At 40.1% G+C, this 18,544-nt stretch overlaps 1 protein-coding gene across 3 annotated transcripts in view; it reads left to right on the forward strand.

Annotated features, from left to right (window-relative positions):
- Positions 1-18,544, forward strand: part of Myocd (myocardin) — an 87,913-nt gene that overhangs the window by 20,169 nt on the left and 49,200 nt on the right. For 2 of the 3 annotated variants that reach the window (XM_013148678.3, XM_013148679.3), the window contains exon 2: positions 10,737-10,802. In XM_013148678.3, coding sequence (XP_013004132.2) covers positions 10,737-10,802 — 66 coding nt within the window. Of the gene's footprint in view, positions 1-10,736; positions 10,803-15,160; positions 15,205-18,544 lie in introns of all 3 variants that reach the window. The other variant, XM_023563530.2, reaches the window with a different exon arrangement.

Consider the following 18,544-nt stretch of genomic DNA (forward strand, 5'->3'; position numbering starts at 1 on the left):
GATATGTGGATCTGGGCAGGTGGAGGGAAGAAAAGATAAAAAGATGTCAATCAGATATGAATAATGTGATGGTGTGAAGAAGGCAGTGTATCCATAGCAACATGAGAGAAGGATGGCCTAAGATGATGCTCTTTGCAGTGATGGTTCATTCCTCTGGATGAAATGGAAGCTTAATGCACAGATTCTAGCAACCTTTTTGTGATTATTTGATGGACAGAAGCTTCACAGGCCAATGTAGTATTTTGGATGGAAAGTTAAAAAAAACAATTAACAATTGCCAGAATTAGGAAATACTGGGATATCTATTGTTATTGTTTAGGAGCCGCTCTGCTGAAAGGCTTGAGCTCTTCCCAGACTGAATAGAGGGAAAGGCAGTATCTTTGCCTTGAATGACCACAGGGGAGGCTTTGGGCTTTCTGTTAGGCCTCGCAACTTTTTAGCACACCCCACACTAAGACGCAGGTGGGTAGTAACCCTGTGTATCACAGCAGAATAGGCAGTGACTTGAGTAATTCCGGACTCCCACTTGGCTGCCTTCAAATGGTCTAAACAGTACAGCAAACAGTGGAATTTATTTTGAAATTCCTACAGCAAATTATCCATGGGAAAGTAAGTTCTGTTCTTCTTCTTTTTGTTAAAGTCAAACAAAAATACAGAAATGAAGGAGCTATTTGGAAGGAAACAAAGAACGGGATTGCAATCCAGAACACACATGCACAAGGAGAGGGGGGCTCTGCTGTGCGAAGGCAACAAGGGGACATCAGGACATTCTATCAGGACAGAGAGATACACGGGCTATTCTGAATGAAAGTTCATGGGCACTTTTAAACTTGGGGAGCTGACCAACTCTGGCTAGTGGAGCCGTTCTGTGTAAAGCTGGTCTCAGGACCCTGGTTCATAGGTCCTTCCTTAGTAAATAAATATAGTCTGAAAGATAGAACAGGCCGGGTTGGGTCTATGATATAGTTCCTGGAACGCAAGGTCGGGACCTCAAGGTTTTCTCTTCTTTTTCACTTCAGTGGGGTGTGCCAGGGTGACTCTATTTTGTATAATGACTTCCTACCAGCCTGCCTGCCTGGTGCTTCCTTGCTTTCCTCTCCCTCTCTTTCCTTCTATAGTTTCTCCTTCTCATTGTTTCCTCCTTCCTTCCTTCCCTCCCCTTGTTTTCTAACTTTTCTCCCTCTCTCTCTCAATCAAAGAGAGAGCAAGGTCATGTGATACACATGGATAGTCTCAGCTACTTGACAAGCTGATATAGGAGTCAGTGATGAGAGAAAGAGAGAGAGAACAGCTGTACTGCAAGTAGACAGCTCACTGTGTGAGTAGAGGATTCCCCTAAAAATCTAGCATTCTTTTTTTTTTTTTTATTTTTATTGGTACCGGGGATCGAACTCTCGACCGCCTGCTTGCAAGGCAGGTGCTTATGCCACTGGGCTAAATCCCCAGCCCCAAATCTAGCATTCTTGCAAGACACCTGTTCTATTGTTTCCCTCTTGAGGTAAGACCTAGGATGCCCCCAGTTTAACACATCTTTTATTTTCTACTAAATATACATGAACTACCACAATAAAGTCATTAGAGGAATAAATATTCATACACGCATTGTTGTTATAATTAAGAAGTTAAACTCTTCCTCTTATTCCTCCATGTGATCCTTTTTTTCCCTAAACTCCTTGGAATATTCATAAATAATTCACCCTCAGATTTAATCAGATTATATTTTCCCTGTGTGTTGTTTCATCATCTGCATAAATACACAGCACTCCTGGCTTAATTGATTCTGTTAGTGGTATGAGCATAAGCTACTTGGTACTTTTTGATCTCTTGAAATCTTGTAGTTGCTCAGAAATCATTCTGAAGTCTCGGTTTTGAAAATCTAAGTTAGGATTGGCAGGTTACTGGCAGGATTCAACCTATCCTAAATTAGCTTGTTTTACTATGCATATATTTTAAGTCAGGTGTAAACCAAGCCTGCTACCAAACAAACCAAAACAGTGTCAGAATGTGAAGAAAGAATATAAGCACATTAAAGCTTATGTATTATGTGACAAACATCTCTGTGTTATCAAAGGTTATATTATATGATAAATATATTGTTTAAACTCCAATTGATATGGAAATAAAGTGCTAAAACAATTAGTTAACGACTTGAAAAACAGAGTCTTTTTAAGTATACTACAATTAATTCCAGGTGCATTGAAAGTCAAATGCAAAAACCAAAATCATAAAAATATAAAATAGTCAATTGATATATACTCTGGAGAAGGAGAAGCGCTCTATGATTTCTATACCAAATATAGATATATAAGAATCCTTAATGTAGAGTGAAATGTTGAATGCTTTAAAAAATCATCACAAAGTCGAACGCAAAATGAAAACCAGGGAAAATTTACAACATAGATGACCATTTTAGTGTGATTCAAATCAATACTTTTTCTAAGTCTATATGAAAAATATTTCCAGTGGAAATTTTCTCAAAGAATTTAATCAGGTAATTTGCCAAAAAAAAATTAATGATCAACAAATCTTTGAAAATACATTGACCCGGGGCTGGGGATCTAGCTCAGCGGCATAAGCGCCTGCCTTGCAAGTATGCAATCATGAGTTCGATCCCTGGTACCGATAAAAAAAAAAAAAAAATGAAAAAAAAAAGAAAGAAAGAAAGAAAAAGAAAAAGAAAATACATTGACCCTTTTGAAAGTACTATGAGTATTTTTTATTTTATGAAAAGAGAAAACAAACATTCATAACAAAATAACAGGAGTTAAACAATAGTTCACAGGCTGTATCATAATTTTCAAAGTATCATTCAGAATACAAGACTCTCTTCTAAAGGAACAGATTACAGAACAAAATTTTCTCTTCAATTAGCAAAGAAAAACTAGTAGCACAAATGAATCAAATTAGCAGGTGCATTAAAATATTTTTGAAACAATGGAATATTTAACTCGGGGAATTATTTGAACTTTTCCCAGTGAGATACTATCATTGCTTACCAAATCAACAAAACATTCCAAGGGTTCAATGTAATTGGGATGCTCATATTCTAGAATGGAGCATCTTTACTTCATAGAGGAAAAAAATTACATCTACATTAAACAAGGATTAAGTAGATACTGGAACACAATGAATATGCAAATATTTAAAATACACATATGCCTGCCATATGCAAACTAACAATACACTGAAAGTGAAACACCAAGGTACTAAATACATTGTGTGAAAGCATGGTCAGGCTGGGATGTAGCTCCATAGTGCCACACTCTCAGATTCATCCCCAGCACCGCCCAAAAATAGTCTCATTTGCATACTGAACATATTTTCTTATTTGTATTCCTAAATCTACCTTTCCCCCAACTTTTTCTGAATGTTACCCTATACCTAGTAGTTTACAGTCTGCAGGACGGAAACCAGAGAGATTTGTGGTTTCGATTAGGATCCTAGTGATTCTCATGTCAGATAAACTGAGAAAGTCCTGATGTGATCTGATCTAATCTCTCCCCTTCATTGTACATGGAAACTAGAATCCAGCAAGGCAGGGACCTGTGTAAAGAGACTGCAAGAAGGGATTCCAAGATTGCAAGATTATAGTTTAGTGATCCCTTTCAAGAGCGCCAAGCTTACTCAGACAATGATTCTTGTAATCCCAATGACCTCGGATTACTTCTGCCAGGCAGGTAACAGGACCTTTCCCTCTCCATTGTTTTGCATCCAATAACGATCTTTGTTGACAGCAAATGGAAAGTTTTCCTTTTCCACAGTTCCCTAGCAATGTGACATTTTCAAACAGTAGCACAAAACTCTTTAAATAGAAAAGATCCATTTCCACTCTATCGTGACTCAGTAACAGCCCCAGGATTCTTCTCAAACTTTCCTAAAAATGTCATCTTTGGGCTGGACTCAAGAGGAACATTTCAGCCAGGGAGGCACATTTTCCACTCTGTCAGGAATGAGCGAGCCTGGGGTTGGAACATAAATGTGTTTCGCAATCCTCAGAAAAGCAACACTTCTCACCAAAACCATGGCAACGGCTCTGTGGGATGCTGTCACAGCCTGGGACCAGTCAGAAGCCTCGTTCTAAGTGGAGAGTACACTGGAAGCATCACCTGTGTTAGTCTGAACAGGCACTCAGCCACCTGTTGGCTTGTAAAAGAAAAGGCGCCTATGTGACTGTTGCCATGGAGATCTGTGGGTTGATTCTGGGCTAGCGTCTGCTATGTGGAGTTAACTGGAGGACATGTACCATGCAACACACCTCATGTTTTAGAAGTTCCTGATTCTTTATTTAACAGTCCTCCTTCCATGGGAAGAGATACAACACACACACACACACACACACACACACACACACACACACGGAGTAACAGTAAGATGCATCCTCATCCAGATAGTTCCATTTGGGACTTAGGCTTATGTGTTAGAATTTTAGAATCTGAAGGCATGTCCTAGAAAATGGTCACCTCTGAAAGAGTTGCTGGCCCAGACCGGACACTTTAACTAGGAGAAGCCTCAGCCAAATTAAGGGGCTCCTGCCTCCCCCGCCCCTATAGATTTACCTGTAACCCTATACTCCCATCCCTAAGAACCTGTCCCTGGCACCAAACGTGTGCCATTGAAATACCTGTACATCTCTAATGGCCTTAGGGCACTGCCCTAAGCTTAGGCTATTTATATTCCCCCACGCCACGTGTCCACGTGAGAGAGATCGCCAGATTCCAGCGGCCAGCGCGCCAGTCCTCTCTCCCCATGTTCCCGGAATAAAGGCCTCTTTTGTCTTATACTCCTCAACTTTTGGAAGCATCTTTTATCCTCTGAAGATAATCCTATCAACCTCCTCACCTCCTTTCACTGGAAGGAGCTGTACAGAAGAATAACATATACTTCTTCATGACTACAGGGAGATTACAATGAGATAATCCATATAAAAGCCTCTGTCCCCAAGGCAGGACAGACACATCTAAGTTCTCAGTAGTAACAGTCAATGAGTCAGCTTCCCTCTGGCCCACTGTCTGCTTTCCCCACCTCACTCTGCACGCCAGGTTACCTCAGGGCCTTCTGTCTGTTTCCTACAAGTCATAGAACCTCATCTTAGAAAGTGAGAGCGCTAGGGGCTGGGGATTTAGCTCAGTGGCATAAGCGCCTGCCTTGCATGCAGGCAGTCGTGAGTTCGATCCCTGGTACCTATAAAAAGGAAAAAGACAAAACAAACAAACAAAAAAAAAGTGAGGGCTCTGAGCAGGCTGGTGTTTAAGGCAGCCTCGTCCAAATGGCACGTGTTGGCGTTCCCAGTACAACCTAAAGCTCCCTTTTCTTCTTCAGATTCTATAGCCAAAAACAAGCAGATACTTGATAACTTTGTAGAGTTTACAGAGAGGTTAGTTCATTCACTCCCTCCCAATAATCCTACGACACCGACAATCAGTATCTATTGTAAATATTAATATCATTGCCATATGCAGATGGAAGGCTACAGCTCACAGACATAGCAATGTGCCTGAAGTTACACAGTGACACAGTCAGCACTGAATCCCATTTTTCTGTTCCTACTACCTCTCTCCTTTGTGCAACTTCCCTCTGGCAACAAGAAAGACCTGACCAGTAGCACTGGGTGCCGGCAGAAGTGACCACCTATGTGATAAAAGAGATGTCACCATGTCCATCAATTCTGACATGCTTTCCTCTTCCACCTGAAACCCTCACAAGATCTGCAGAGCTGTCCCTTGTCTTTGTTCTCAGGGTCTCTGCTTCTTTTCCCGGGCATGGGCAAGTGACATCTGATTACAATCCTAGCATTACACAGAAATATCTTATTTTTCATTATTGAGTTCCCAGTCCCAGTCAACTGGATGCAAGGAACCTAGTCTTGGTCCTCTACTTCATTTGATGACCTACATGTTTCTAAACATTTAAAGACAGCATTCAAAAGGAGGTTTTTTTCTCTAAATGAATAGAGTTCACTTTAATTCATTGGTTGCAGAATATTAAAAGAGCATGGTCCTCCCTTTGGGAGAAGGTAGATATTTGGGGTGATGGTAGAACCTGCTACTATACTTCCAAAGTTTACCCAGGAGACAAAAATACAGGATTAATTTGGCAATGATTTTTTTAAAGGGTCACAGAAGATTTTCCCTACTAGACATAAAACTATGTGTCATTGCTCTGTGATAGTCTGAATAGTTTAGCACCAAGACAAGAATAGCCAGATTGATGCAGAAATCAGAAAGGAGAGGCCCAGACTCCTGAAGAAAAGAAGCTATTTGAAACACCCAAATGACTTCCATTGCTGACAGTGGTCAAAATTGATGACAATTTGCCTTGGTTCTAGGAACTAAGAAAGACTGACACCCAAAGCCAGAACCATGATAGAGATATATGTCATTAATAAAACATCAGGATCACATGGGTAGTGATTAAGAACTTGACTGCATTTATTTCTCAAAGATAATAAGGTCTCTAAGAAAGTGGAGAGAGGGAGCTCCATGAATACTTGTCACCTGTAGGTGGTCAGAACTAGGAGTAGGGTGCAGGCACGGGCCAGCAAGTAACCCACTGCTTTGAGTATTTTTAGCTACAATGGGTCCGTGGAGGTTTGCCAGGACCTCTGTGGACACAAATGCTACAGCAAGCTTAAACTAGGAAGGGAACACAAAAAGCTCTCCAGGAAGGGGGCTGAGCAATAGCCATGCCCAGAGGGAAAGGCAGGCTCACCAGATGTCAGGTTGGTGGGAGCAGAGCTCGTCTGCCTGAATTGTCAGAGCTTCCAAATACAGTGGAAAGTGGCCACGGGTAGGGATGCCATCCTTGGGGCTTGACCTCCAGTGCAGAGCTGTGCCAGACCCGGAGCAGAAGCCACCCAGGGACAAATGCCACCGCTAAACTCATCCTGGCCCTGAATCTCTGGCCACGCCCTTTCTATGAAATTCTGAGCCAGCAACCAGGACAGCAGATTGACAGCAGCTTCCATGTGAGGAGAGCAACCAGGCCAAAGGAAATGGACAATTCAGCCACACTTCATAGTGAAAGGAAATGAGACATTCTTTCAGGAGAGCTGTTTGTCATGCGTGCCTAATCCTTTCTAATTTGGCATCTCACTTCTGGGTCCACACCCAAAAGTATCTTAAATATCAAAGATGTGTAAAAAAATGAATACAAAAGTATCTGCTGCTATTTTAATCTTAAAAACTGAGAAACCAACTAAATGTGCAAAGATGATCACTCGGTCCAGTGACTTAGGGAATTACCAGAGAATAAACAAGAAGAAAAAGAAACACTATCCGACTCCTACAGTAATATGTTATGAAGAGCATTAAGTGGCGTGGGGACACATCTGTGATGTGTCACTAATAAAAGGCAGGTGCTGAAGGAAAACTTACAAAGCTTATGATGTTGATCCCATGGAAACTTCTAGAAAAAAACAGAATGCAAATATTAACAAATCTCTAGTTCAGAAATAATGTCTTAATTTGTTTGCACTGATATACTAAGACCCTATAAACTGGGTAACTTATAAACCACCAAAAATACTTGTTTTTTTCACAGTTTGGGAGACTGAAGAATCCAAGATCAAAGTGCGGAAGAACTCTGTATCTAATGAGGGCCCCTTTCTTAGTTTGTAGAAAATGGTTTCTTAATGTTTCACAAGGTAAAAGAGGACAGGACAGATCTCTTAGGCTTCTTCTATAAGGACACCAATCCCACTCATGAAAGCCCCAGCCCTGTGACATAAACACCTCCCCAAAGGCCTCATCTCTTGATTCCATATCCTTGCAGGTTAGGATTTCAACATAGGAATATGGAAAGGGAGAAAGGCACAAAAATCCAAGCCATAGCAAATAAATGCTTTCGGTCCTAGAACCTTTTCTGTGTTTTACAGTGTGTCTGCTTTCCTATATCCTTTCATGCTTCATTCTAAGAGACTATTTCACCTCGAATGTCTAGCTTACTGATTCATGGTTAGTAATATTCACTTGATTTGAGTTTATTTTAAAGAACTAAATTTTACCTTGAGCTTCAGGGTTTATTTTTAGTATTCTATTTTTAAACATTGTAGTTTACCGGTATGTGTAATGCATTAAAAAGTATGCAAAATGCTAAATTTACCATCTGAACCATTTTAAGTGTACAGTTCAGTGACATTAAGTGTGTTCAGATTGTTGCTCAAACATCACCACCTTCCATCTCCAAAATTTTTTTAAACTCGCAAAACTGAAACTCTATATCCATTAAATAATAACTCCACATAGCCCCCACTTCCCAGCCCCTGGCAACTAACATTCTAGTTTTTGTCTTTACGAACTTAACACTCTAGCTACCTGGTATAAATGGAATCATACAGTATTTGATCTTTTGAGTGTGATTCATTTTATTTAGCGTAATGCTTATAAGGTTTATCTGTCATATTATATGTCAGAATATGCTTCCTTTTAAGGTTGAATATTGTTCCATTGTATTGACATATTACACACCACAGATTCATTCCACAGATTGGTCATTCAGCTCTGGATAGACATTTGTCACTTACCCCACCTTTTGGCTATTGTGAAAAATGCTGTTATGACATGCACATAAATGGATATTCTTAAATCTATGCTTTCAGTTCTTCTGAGGTCTGGTCAGTGTTGTTATTGTTTGTTTGTTTGTTTGTTTGTTTTCTTTTCTTTTCTTTATTTTTTGCCTTCTCTAATTCAAATGGGTCTTTGAACTTTGAATAGAGACTACTTTTGAATTGTACCCTAGACGTTGTAGTAAGTCTTGTTACTTAGTACTGGATTCTGTAATAATCCTCTGAGAAACGCTGACTTTTTCATTTTAACAGATAGTTCATTCATTCAAGCACATCCAAATTTTAAATGGTCTTTTGTTTACATGCACACAGGTTCAAATCTCAGTTGAGTTTCCAGTGTGCTGTGCTGTTTTGGGGCTGTTCCCCAAAAACATTCATAAGGAATCAACAGGAACCTTGCAGGCTTCAGGCACAGAATTAGACTCTTGGACTCTCCCCAGTGTTCTCTTTCGCTTGATTTCTCTGTCACTGGCTGGCAGTCAGCCATGGTTATCTGGCCACTTTCCCTTGATTCTTCTGGCTGTTTTGTTTTGGTTTGGGAGTTCTAGTTGCCTATGACAGGCCACTCTGTGTCTACAGGCCTCCTCGAGCGTAAACCTCCCCCAGTAGGGAGCTTAGTCCCAATGCAACCTCTCTGCAATCTGGCTGAGTCCGTTCACTATTTAGAATCCTCTGGTAGTATTTTCTTTATGGTTTGCTCAGAGTTTACAGTTTTAACCAGGAAGGTTGGTCTAAAAGTAAACTTAAAGTCTTACTTTCCTACAATGCAGAATAATTCAGTTCATCTTTGTTGTGCTATCCTTACTTGGAGTCTTATGGAGCTTATTAGATGAAGCACAATCTAGCAGCCAAGATTAGTTAAAAGCAATTCAAACAATATTGGTCTCTCTCACAATGTTGACAAGAATCCAATTCAAAATACACACCAACACTTTTAAAATTATCTTTCCCTAGTACCTTAGCTTTGATTTTTATCTTGTGACTGCATTTGCTTTGAAGCCTCACTCTAAAGTACTAAGTAAAATTGAAACTCGGCCCACTTTGCCTTTTCATTTTGTCCTCTTCTTAGTCCAATTTCTCTTTTATAGGAGCAGTTCACGGTCTTCCTTTTCACTGTGCAACAATTGAACTGATCCTTTTCTTTGCAAACTTTTGCTCCTACCATTCTTCTTGTGAGCAACTTGAACCCAGAAACCAAGAGGGCAATCTCAGAATCTTCCCGAGAATAGGATAGCTCTGCAAAGTGGGAGGCTAACTGTTCAAAGAGAAAAACTTGTCTGGGAGAGAGAGAATGTATGTGAGAAAAGAGAAAATAGGGCTGGAGGTTTAGCACAGTAGCATAAGCACCTGCCTAGCAAGCGTTAGGTCATGAGTTCGATCCCTGGTACAAGAGAAGAGAAAATTATAAGAACTATACTCATAATGTAATCATTCCAATGATTAAATGTTTATTATTTAAATGTATATGATATAATCTACTTGTGCTACAGATATATATGTAATATATGACATCAAGTTTTTGATAATTTTATAATGTCTTGTTATTCTAAGATATCACTCCAGTGTCCTTCTTTGAATTCCCAAAAGAATTCAGATTCTCATTATGCTGTCATTTATTGACGACACTTTGTGTGACAGACATTCTGCTAAGGATACTTGCTTTGCATATACTATATATACTTGTTTTATTAGATTATGGCAGCACTGGAAAGCAGGCATCATTCCTGTTTACATATAGGGAAAGCTGAGGGTCAGGAAGGCTAAGTAACATACCCAGGGGTTCATCTCTATTAAGAGGTGAAAGATAGAATTTGAACCTATAATAATCCCAAGCCAGTCCTCTCCTCGCTGTCCCCCCTTTCAAATCACAGGTTACCACCCAAGCAGAATTTAATATTTATCATTCAAACAACACATATGGGGGGTCCTATAACATAGTATGCACTTCATGGAGGAGTTTGGTATTCTAATCCAGGTTTCTAAGGTCTTCCTGCAAACCTTTCAGGCCCTCTGTTTCTCTTATTCTTCTCTCTCTGCATCTATAACTCTTGAGAATAAACTTCAGAACTGTTCTAGAATTAAAATGAGAAGGCCTATGGAAAAGTAGTATGCAAATATAAGTGATTATAAGCATTGCTAGCCCAACTCACAAACTAACACCTCCTTTTCTAAGTTTTACAGTTACGACTTCAACAGAGAAGGACCCAGGAGCAGTTGGCTAACCAAGGCTTAATACCACGTAAGTACCTACGGCTCTTTCTTACTAAGAGATTGCCAAGACATGCCATTTGGGAGCTGGAAAGTGCCACAGAGGTCATTTAGTCTAAGTCAATGCATCGTTCCTGCAAGAGACTTACAGCATCTGTGTCAGCAGAACCCATTGCTCAGATGCTTCCTTGTGAGTCAGTGTCTAAAATTCTAATATGACCAGTCTGTTCTTAGGGTAAACCCACCTCACTGTGCACATCCGTTACCCTTTGGTCACTTTTAAAATTGGGCGGATTCTTTCCAGAAACATCAATCATGTTATCTTTTTTCTGACCTGCCTGATTTCAGTTCTGTTTGGGGAGATTGATTCTACAACGAATAAGTCGTGTGTTTATCTTCTAGAATGTTAAGTAGTAATACCATTCTGGCCCAAATTATATAATATTGAATTACTGGTCATAATCTGTATCAAAGAAGCAGTATTGATCCTATCTTTTGGAACACATATTTGAAATTTTCTACAATTTAGCAATTAAAGCTAATTCGTGGCTATCCATAGCAAGACGGGAAAGAGTCCATCAATGAATGAAACCATAGATTAAGCTGCTGTGCATCAAACTTTCTCCCCAATAAAATTTTTTAAATCAAGATTCATAATGACCCTTGTAGAAATTTGGGTTCCCGTACAATACTATCACGATTGTTACTTCAACGTTTAGTACACAACCAGCAGAAGTTTGCCCTCGACAGATTGTCCTGTGGTCAGTCGTATTCAAGCCCTATGACTCACGATTTACAAATGATAAATTTATTCTGTGCTTCAGCTCCAGAACAGAACTAAGAACTTTTAAAGCCTTTTCTAAGTCAAAAGTGACATTTTGTTAATAGTTGGCCTCTACAAACAGCAAACAGTAGATAACTTGAGAGCACAATAATTTTATGGAGGTTTTCTAAGCACAAAAGAAACAATTCCCTTGCCATTTCAAGGCTTTTCCAGCAACATTTACAAGTATATAAAAAACGAAACAAGCCAATCTATGCGAGGTCTGTTTCATGTAACCTATCCAGGAGAGGTGCTATAGGAAGAGGGAAATCAAGATCTGCAGACAGCAGGTCAGGCCAAGCCACTTCCACTCAAATCTGATCATCTACACCCTTACCCCAGTTTCTCTTTAGCCTTAATTCTGGAAAAGGAGGGTGCATAGACCCAGGACCAAGTAGTTCCAGTGGCTTAATGCTCACTTCATGTGCTTGAATACTCTGGGGCTGGTACTTGCAGCTGGTGTTGGGTAAGAATAAACATTTTTTAGGAATTTGGGGCTCAATTTGGCAACCAGTAAAAACAATCAAGGAAGACAGAGAATAACTCTACAAGGTATTTTTAAATAACCCCTCTCATGTCAGCTGTGTAAATCAAGCATCTATTTGTATAGTTGCATCCAATGGAGATATGAAATTTTATTCTCTGGGATTTCCTAAATCAAATTGCATAGACACAAGGAAGTACTGCTTGGCAGAAAATGTGTGTTTGTAGTCCATTGCATCACTGAGATAATTTCTGAGATTAAAACATCCTGCAAATAATGAAATAATTTTTATAAGCCAGCCCAACAGCAAAGGTACCCAGACTGCTCTTCTTAACCAGGCTTTCCAAGGTTGTAGGTTTTGCTATAAGAACATGTGTGTGCTAAGGCTGGCTCAGACTGTGGTTCCTGCCTGGGATGACCCACTTGCTTGAACTCTTCTCAGAACCTAGAACCAGAGAGTCTCCTGTCCTGATGACTGGTCAGCCCACTCTGTCAAATCCCATATTAAAAATGCAGTCAACATGCAGTGCAGAAACAGGTATTCCTCAGAGTCTTGAGGGACGCATGCACATACATAAAACAGGGAGAAGAGCAGAGAAGTCAAGACTCAGGACCTTTTCCAAATAATATAAATGAACCAATTTTGTAATAAACTATGTGAGACTCTGAGGAGACAACAGTAAGCAAGGTGGTCCTTCAGAGAGACCCAGGACAATAGGGGGGAAAATGATAAACAAAGGTAAGTTTAATTATCAATGACTTTTTATTTCTTTATTCTATGACTTGAAATTTTTGAAGCAGAACAGAAAAGGAAAGGAGGACGAGTGGAAGAGAGAAAAGCTAGTATTTCGGAGATCATCTTGATTCTGTGAATTCTCTAATTTTTTCAGAAAGTGGAAGAACTTCAAAGCAAGGAGAAATATTTTGAGGGGAGTTAATGGCAATGTGTCTTTTACTGTAATAATTTTTATTTAAGCATTCATCTTATATTACAATATCCTTTGTGCACACACACACAAAAAAAATCACCACCACCACACACACACACACACACACACAGTAGTCAGGGCCTCTGCCTCACTCTCTGGGTCTTTCCTTTTGCCTCCCAGAAGATCTCCCAAGAATCCTAATTCGAGTGCTGGTCCTCCTCAGAATAAAACAGAAAAACCCCTGAACTAATCAAATCCTTATGTCTTTGAAGTTGATGGAACTGCACACTTGGGGAGGCCTAATGTCCCCATGGCAGGTGCAATGTGGTCCCATTTTCTGCAGCTTTAATGTATAATTATGTGATAGCCTAAGGATGAGATGATTCGTACAAAGTTCCTGTACCCACAAAATTTGAAAAACTTGCAATCCTTCCCAAAATTTAAAGACTTTTTGTAATTTGCCTAAATTCCAAACTGTCAGCCCTGTGAACTTACTGTTCTTGGGTTATTATAGCAGTGCTATTTTTAGGACCGTCCACGGCAACACCTGCCATCCCTTGGCAGAATTAGCCTTGACTCTTTAAGCCTTTGGATCTTGACAAATACTACAAAAAACCCAGAACTCTCTCCTGTTGCCACAAAGCTGAGGCCAAATCTGAGCTCCTGATCATCAGGCTCCTCTTATCAAACGTTTGGGAACAATCCTTGGACCATTAAAACCGCCTACATTTTTGTAACCAAAACTTCAGTTGAAATTTGAAAAGTTAAGAAAAAGCAAAGTGTGCCAATGCCAAGGATAAAGCAATTATTCTAATGAAATGAACTTCAGGTTCTGCATCGTAATGTTTTAGTATGGCCAACACCAAAAGAAAAATTCCACTGAATGAGCTCAATGACAAAGCTCACTTGAGTTGAACTCCAAGTTGATGAAAAAGTTAAATTCTTCCCACCTATCCTAACGATCTGAAACCTGTGTACTTGTCTGTTGACTCCTGCAATTAACCCAGTGGGGTTGATTGTACCCTCTCCCTTCTTCCAAAAAGATGTAAGGTTGCTGCTTGGTAACAAAGAGTCCACGGCCACCAGTGATAAAATTTCCACAACACAACCTTGTCACTTCTTTTAGGCTCCCACATTGACCTCATACCAGTAGTGAGCCAGTAGTTTAGGATATTTTTGTCTCTTTCCATTTCATGCCATCGATTTAAAGGCATCAACTCTTGACTAAAAGTGAACAGTAAGGATCTAAGACCCAAAAGAGCCCCTAAAAGAACTTTAAATAGTGATGAAACATTCTCGAATGTTGAGTAGGACCCCAAGCCACATCCTAAGACTGCCTTCACATTCATGTCAGTTGTGAAACTCACAGTTTTAAAACATGAAATCCTCATTTCTCGGTGAAATATTGTCTTGTGGTGAACTCAGAAATATTACTTTAAGGATTTAATATTTAATGTTTGGGTTTACCTTCAAAAACTCACCTGTGGATTTCAGGATGGAGATTTTGATTTGCCCAGTTTTGCACCAAAATCAGGATTCAAAGGGACTGAACCCATTCAATCGTTTTCCATGGCTTTAGGACACAGCCAGCTTCCTCCCCTCATAGATTTCTGGGGCCTGACCCTGCTTATTACCCTGCTTATTTCTTCCCTAAAGTTCTTTCCTTTGTGCACCATTCTCCTGGGTACTTTCAAATGGCACCATCTGATTCTAACTACTACCAAAGTCTGAGTGTAGAAGCATAACAAGCCATGTGGACTACACTGAATAAAATGGTCATAGAGTGACTCAATCAATATTTATATTAATTTCATACAGCTTTATGCCCCTACAAGGGAATGAGTATTGGCAGGACTGAAAGAGAAAAATTATGATTTCTTTCTCTCTCACCTATTAAAATGAATCTAATGGAGTTGAACCAGGAAAGACAAACAGGAATTCTGGAATACAGAGCATGAGAGCAGGAGAATTAAAATGGATTATAGAAGACTCTCAGGGCAAAGAGGCTGATACCTGTCCCCAGTCTCAGAGATAGCCACCGCTGGCCAGAATGCAATATTCGGACAGAAAGGCTCCATGAGCTGATCGGTGTAAAAGAACCTGGAGATGCAATGAGTTGTGTGTGAATGGTGCTGCCTTTATTTTTTTTGCAGACTAATTCAAGCTACAGCAGCCATATACTTACTGCCAAGCCTTGGTAAATCCCTGAATTCTGTGATTGTCCTGAATAGCAAGAAGAACGAATGACCTGTGTAGTTGATGCACCACACCCCCTGCAGCTTCACCATAGTTTTGAGAAGTCGACTGGACAAAGTCTCTCTTCCTTTCCTCAGAGCATTCGTCTGACTTGGCTTCTTCCCACAGCACCCTTCCACACACTGTTGGCTGTCTGAGCAGAACACGGCACGATGGGCTAAATCTACCTTCCTCTTTCTTTCTTTCTAACATCTTAACTTCAGAGATAGGAAAAGATGCCTCGGATTTTTATTTAAGTCCATTTGGATCAACAATCCTAACTTCTTTTATTTCCTTCATCTCTGGTTCAATTTCCCAGTTCCCTGTCCCTTGGAAACTGGAAACCAATAATGGTAGATACACTCTGAATTTGTCTTCATTTCCTTTTTTTTCAGAGAGATTCCAATGTCCAATTCAAAGAAATTCACAAATGTTGAATCAAATTCTGCAAGGGTGCAGGCCAGGTCTTAAATATTACACAGCTACATTGGAGAAAAAAGCGTCTGTTTTTAGATCCCTAAGATTATCATTTGGGTAGAGAAGAAGCTATGTATTACCATATAAAAGGAAAATGTAATGTCACATAGCAAATATCCTGATCTCAGAAAAAACGTGCCCACAACCCAGTCTATGTTTACCTAGGTGGAAAACCCATTTGGTAAGTGACAGAAAGCTTAGTGTCCTAGCTCAAGATTAGACCTAACACAGGTGACAAAATGTGAACAGGGCCCAGATGAATGGTTCTTACATTTTTATTAACCAGGACTTCTTTGCTTGCATCATCACTGCCATACATGTTACATCTGAAATAGTTTTTTTTTTCCCCCAAAGAACACTACCCACAGTAATTATTAATCTATATGTCTATCTTCTATTGATCAATGGCATATAAAGTTAACACCCATTGCTTTCTGATGAAAAAGCCCATTTCGAAACCTACGTAGCAATGATTCTAGATATTAATGAAAAATGAGAGCTTCACCAGCCTAAGCATTTTCTCTCTGGACAGAAATAACTTTGTCTTTATTCTTTTGAAATATTGAAAATCAATCCTAGTAACTCATTTCTCCCTTTTTAAGAAAAACATGCCGATTCCCAAGGATCCTAGATCGGGACTCGTTAGCCTTATAAACTTCATAGCAGAAGTTCTTAACGTTGGGCATCAAAATCAGCTGGATAGCTTGGTCAAACACATTTCTGTGACCCGTCCCCCAAGGCTTTGATGCTGTAGTTCCAGAGTGAAAGAGGTCACGAACTGGAATTTCTAGCACATTCCCAATTGACAGTGAGAAAGCTGGCCCAGGGACCATGTTTTGAGAATCATGGGTCTGATTGATTCCGCGGGTCTCTGGTTCCTTGAATATGCTGGTCTTTATTCCCAGCTCCAAGGGAACTGGGTTCTCACTGAGCGCTCTAGTGAGGGGTCCCTAGAGAGAAATCACACCTAGCAACAGCCTTGCCTTGGCTGTCTGGGTCTCCCAATGACAGATTCCAATTCTGTGTGTTAAGATCAGATGTCCCCCCAAAATGGAGACTTCGTGGCCCCGTGGCCTATTTTCTCCATTACTTAGGGTCCCCTCAGAGTCCTGAGATTTGACTAGAGCAAGGCAGACCACAAGAGCCCTGTTCTTATCTCTGGATCATTTTACGAATTCTAAGTAAGCAAATGTTTATACACACAGCTGACCTAAATTAGCTGGAGCTGTGGGGACAGAAATAGGAATAGCCAGCAACTAAACTCTGAGGCGAGAACATGAATTCCCCTGTGAGGAGCGATTAATCTTCCTCTAGAGGGAACAAGTCAAATGTGTGGCTGACTGGATTTATAACCGTATTTTAATTTGAAATCACATGGACTTATTTTTTTAATTTAGAAATCCAAATTCCTTTTCAATCTTAAATGTCAATGTCCTTTATATACAAAGTTTTGCCATTTGATACTCCCCAGGCTGGCAAGCACAAGTGGTCCTTTGTGTATTTTCCAAAAACTCAACTGGGGATGGGGACCATTACAATTGCTACAGGCCCTCGGGGAAGATAGCTAAAACCCATGTTCTCTGGAGTCAAGGGGAAGGTGAACCTTGACCCGACAGCATTGCAGGGGAGTTTTCCATTGTGTGACCTCAAGCCGGTGTCCCGCATAACCCCGTTAAGCCCCAAGGAGAGAAGCTTGTGACAAAAGCAATGCGTGGACCTCTATGGTATTCTTTCCAAGACCTTACTAAATGGGCATAGCTTTCCACCCTTGAGTAGAAGACCTTTGTGCCCCTGGAACCAGAGCTTGACCATGTGGATCATTTCCTAAAGTAGTTGTTAACATGAAGAAGTGATTAGTTGTAGCTATGTGAAACTAAGTTACAGGAACCATGGTATTTCTCAGGACAGTTAACAAGCTCCACCAATAAGAAATGAAGATCTTCAGGGGGGAGAAAATCAGATAAATCCCTCTCAAATTCCAAGCCTAGTTAAAACCAATCATGTTTGGAGTATGTGAGATATTTCAAGATATATTCACGCTGCTCCCTTTGGGTAACTTGTGAAGTAAAAGAATGTGTTATTTTTTTAACCACTCAATAGAGACCCCGTTTCTGAAGTCAGTTCTTTTTCTGCATGATATAAGTAATTAAACCATATTAATAAGTAATACTCAATGAAATGATCCCCAGGTGATGGTGCAGAGAGACAGCCTGATAGTTCAGATTACAAAGATTCACCAGGGACCCACTGTTCTTTGAGCACACTTTGTGATCTAGTTTCTGGGAGAAAGGAAACTAATGGTTAGACATCTTCAATACAAATTCCAGCTGTGATCAAATGTAGAAAAAAAACCAAGCGCCCTTTCTAGGCGGGGTGTCCAGACCCAAATCAAAGAAAACACAGAAGTCACACATTCAAGAGTCACTGAGTAAGAAGAAGTGGAAAGATAGGGGCCATCTCTAGTAACAAAGAAGCCCACGTTAAGAGTAAAAACAGCAATCGAGAAGTTGAAGAATCAGTTTCAAGATCAGTGAAAAATATAATACATAAGCAAAAAAAAATATTTTTGCAATAAAAACAGACCTGTCAATCTCCAGCTCTAGTGAAGAGAAGGAAAAATATCAACTATTTTGGGCTCCAGGTCACTGGGATTATTTTGTATGTCTCTGTTCAAAATTGCTAGTGAGGCAGGGAACTTGATAGAGAATTGTCTAGTAACGTGACAAGCAGCATCCTACGTGGAGGAAAATAGGTCAACCACCATTACGGTATCCACCATTACTACAGCTTGATGCCAGTTATTCTTATTGGAAACTGTGCTCACG

This window comes from Cavia porcellus, unplaced genomic scaffold, assembly GCF_034190915.1.
Source record: "Cavia porcellus strain 051 isolate PalLab524CR breed Dunkin Hartley unplaced genomic scaffold, mCavPor4.1 scaffold_32, whole genome shotgun sequence".
Classification (NCBI taxonomy): Eukaryota; Metazoa; Chordata; class Mammalia; order Rodentia; family Caviidae; genus Cavia; species Cavia porcellus.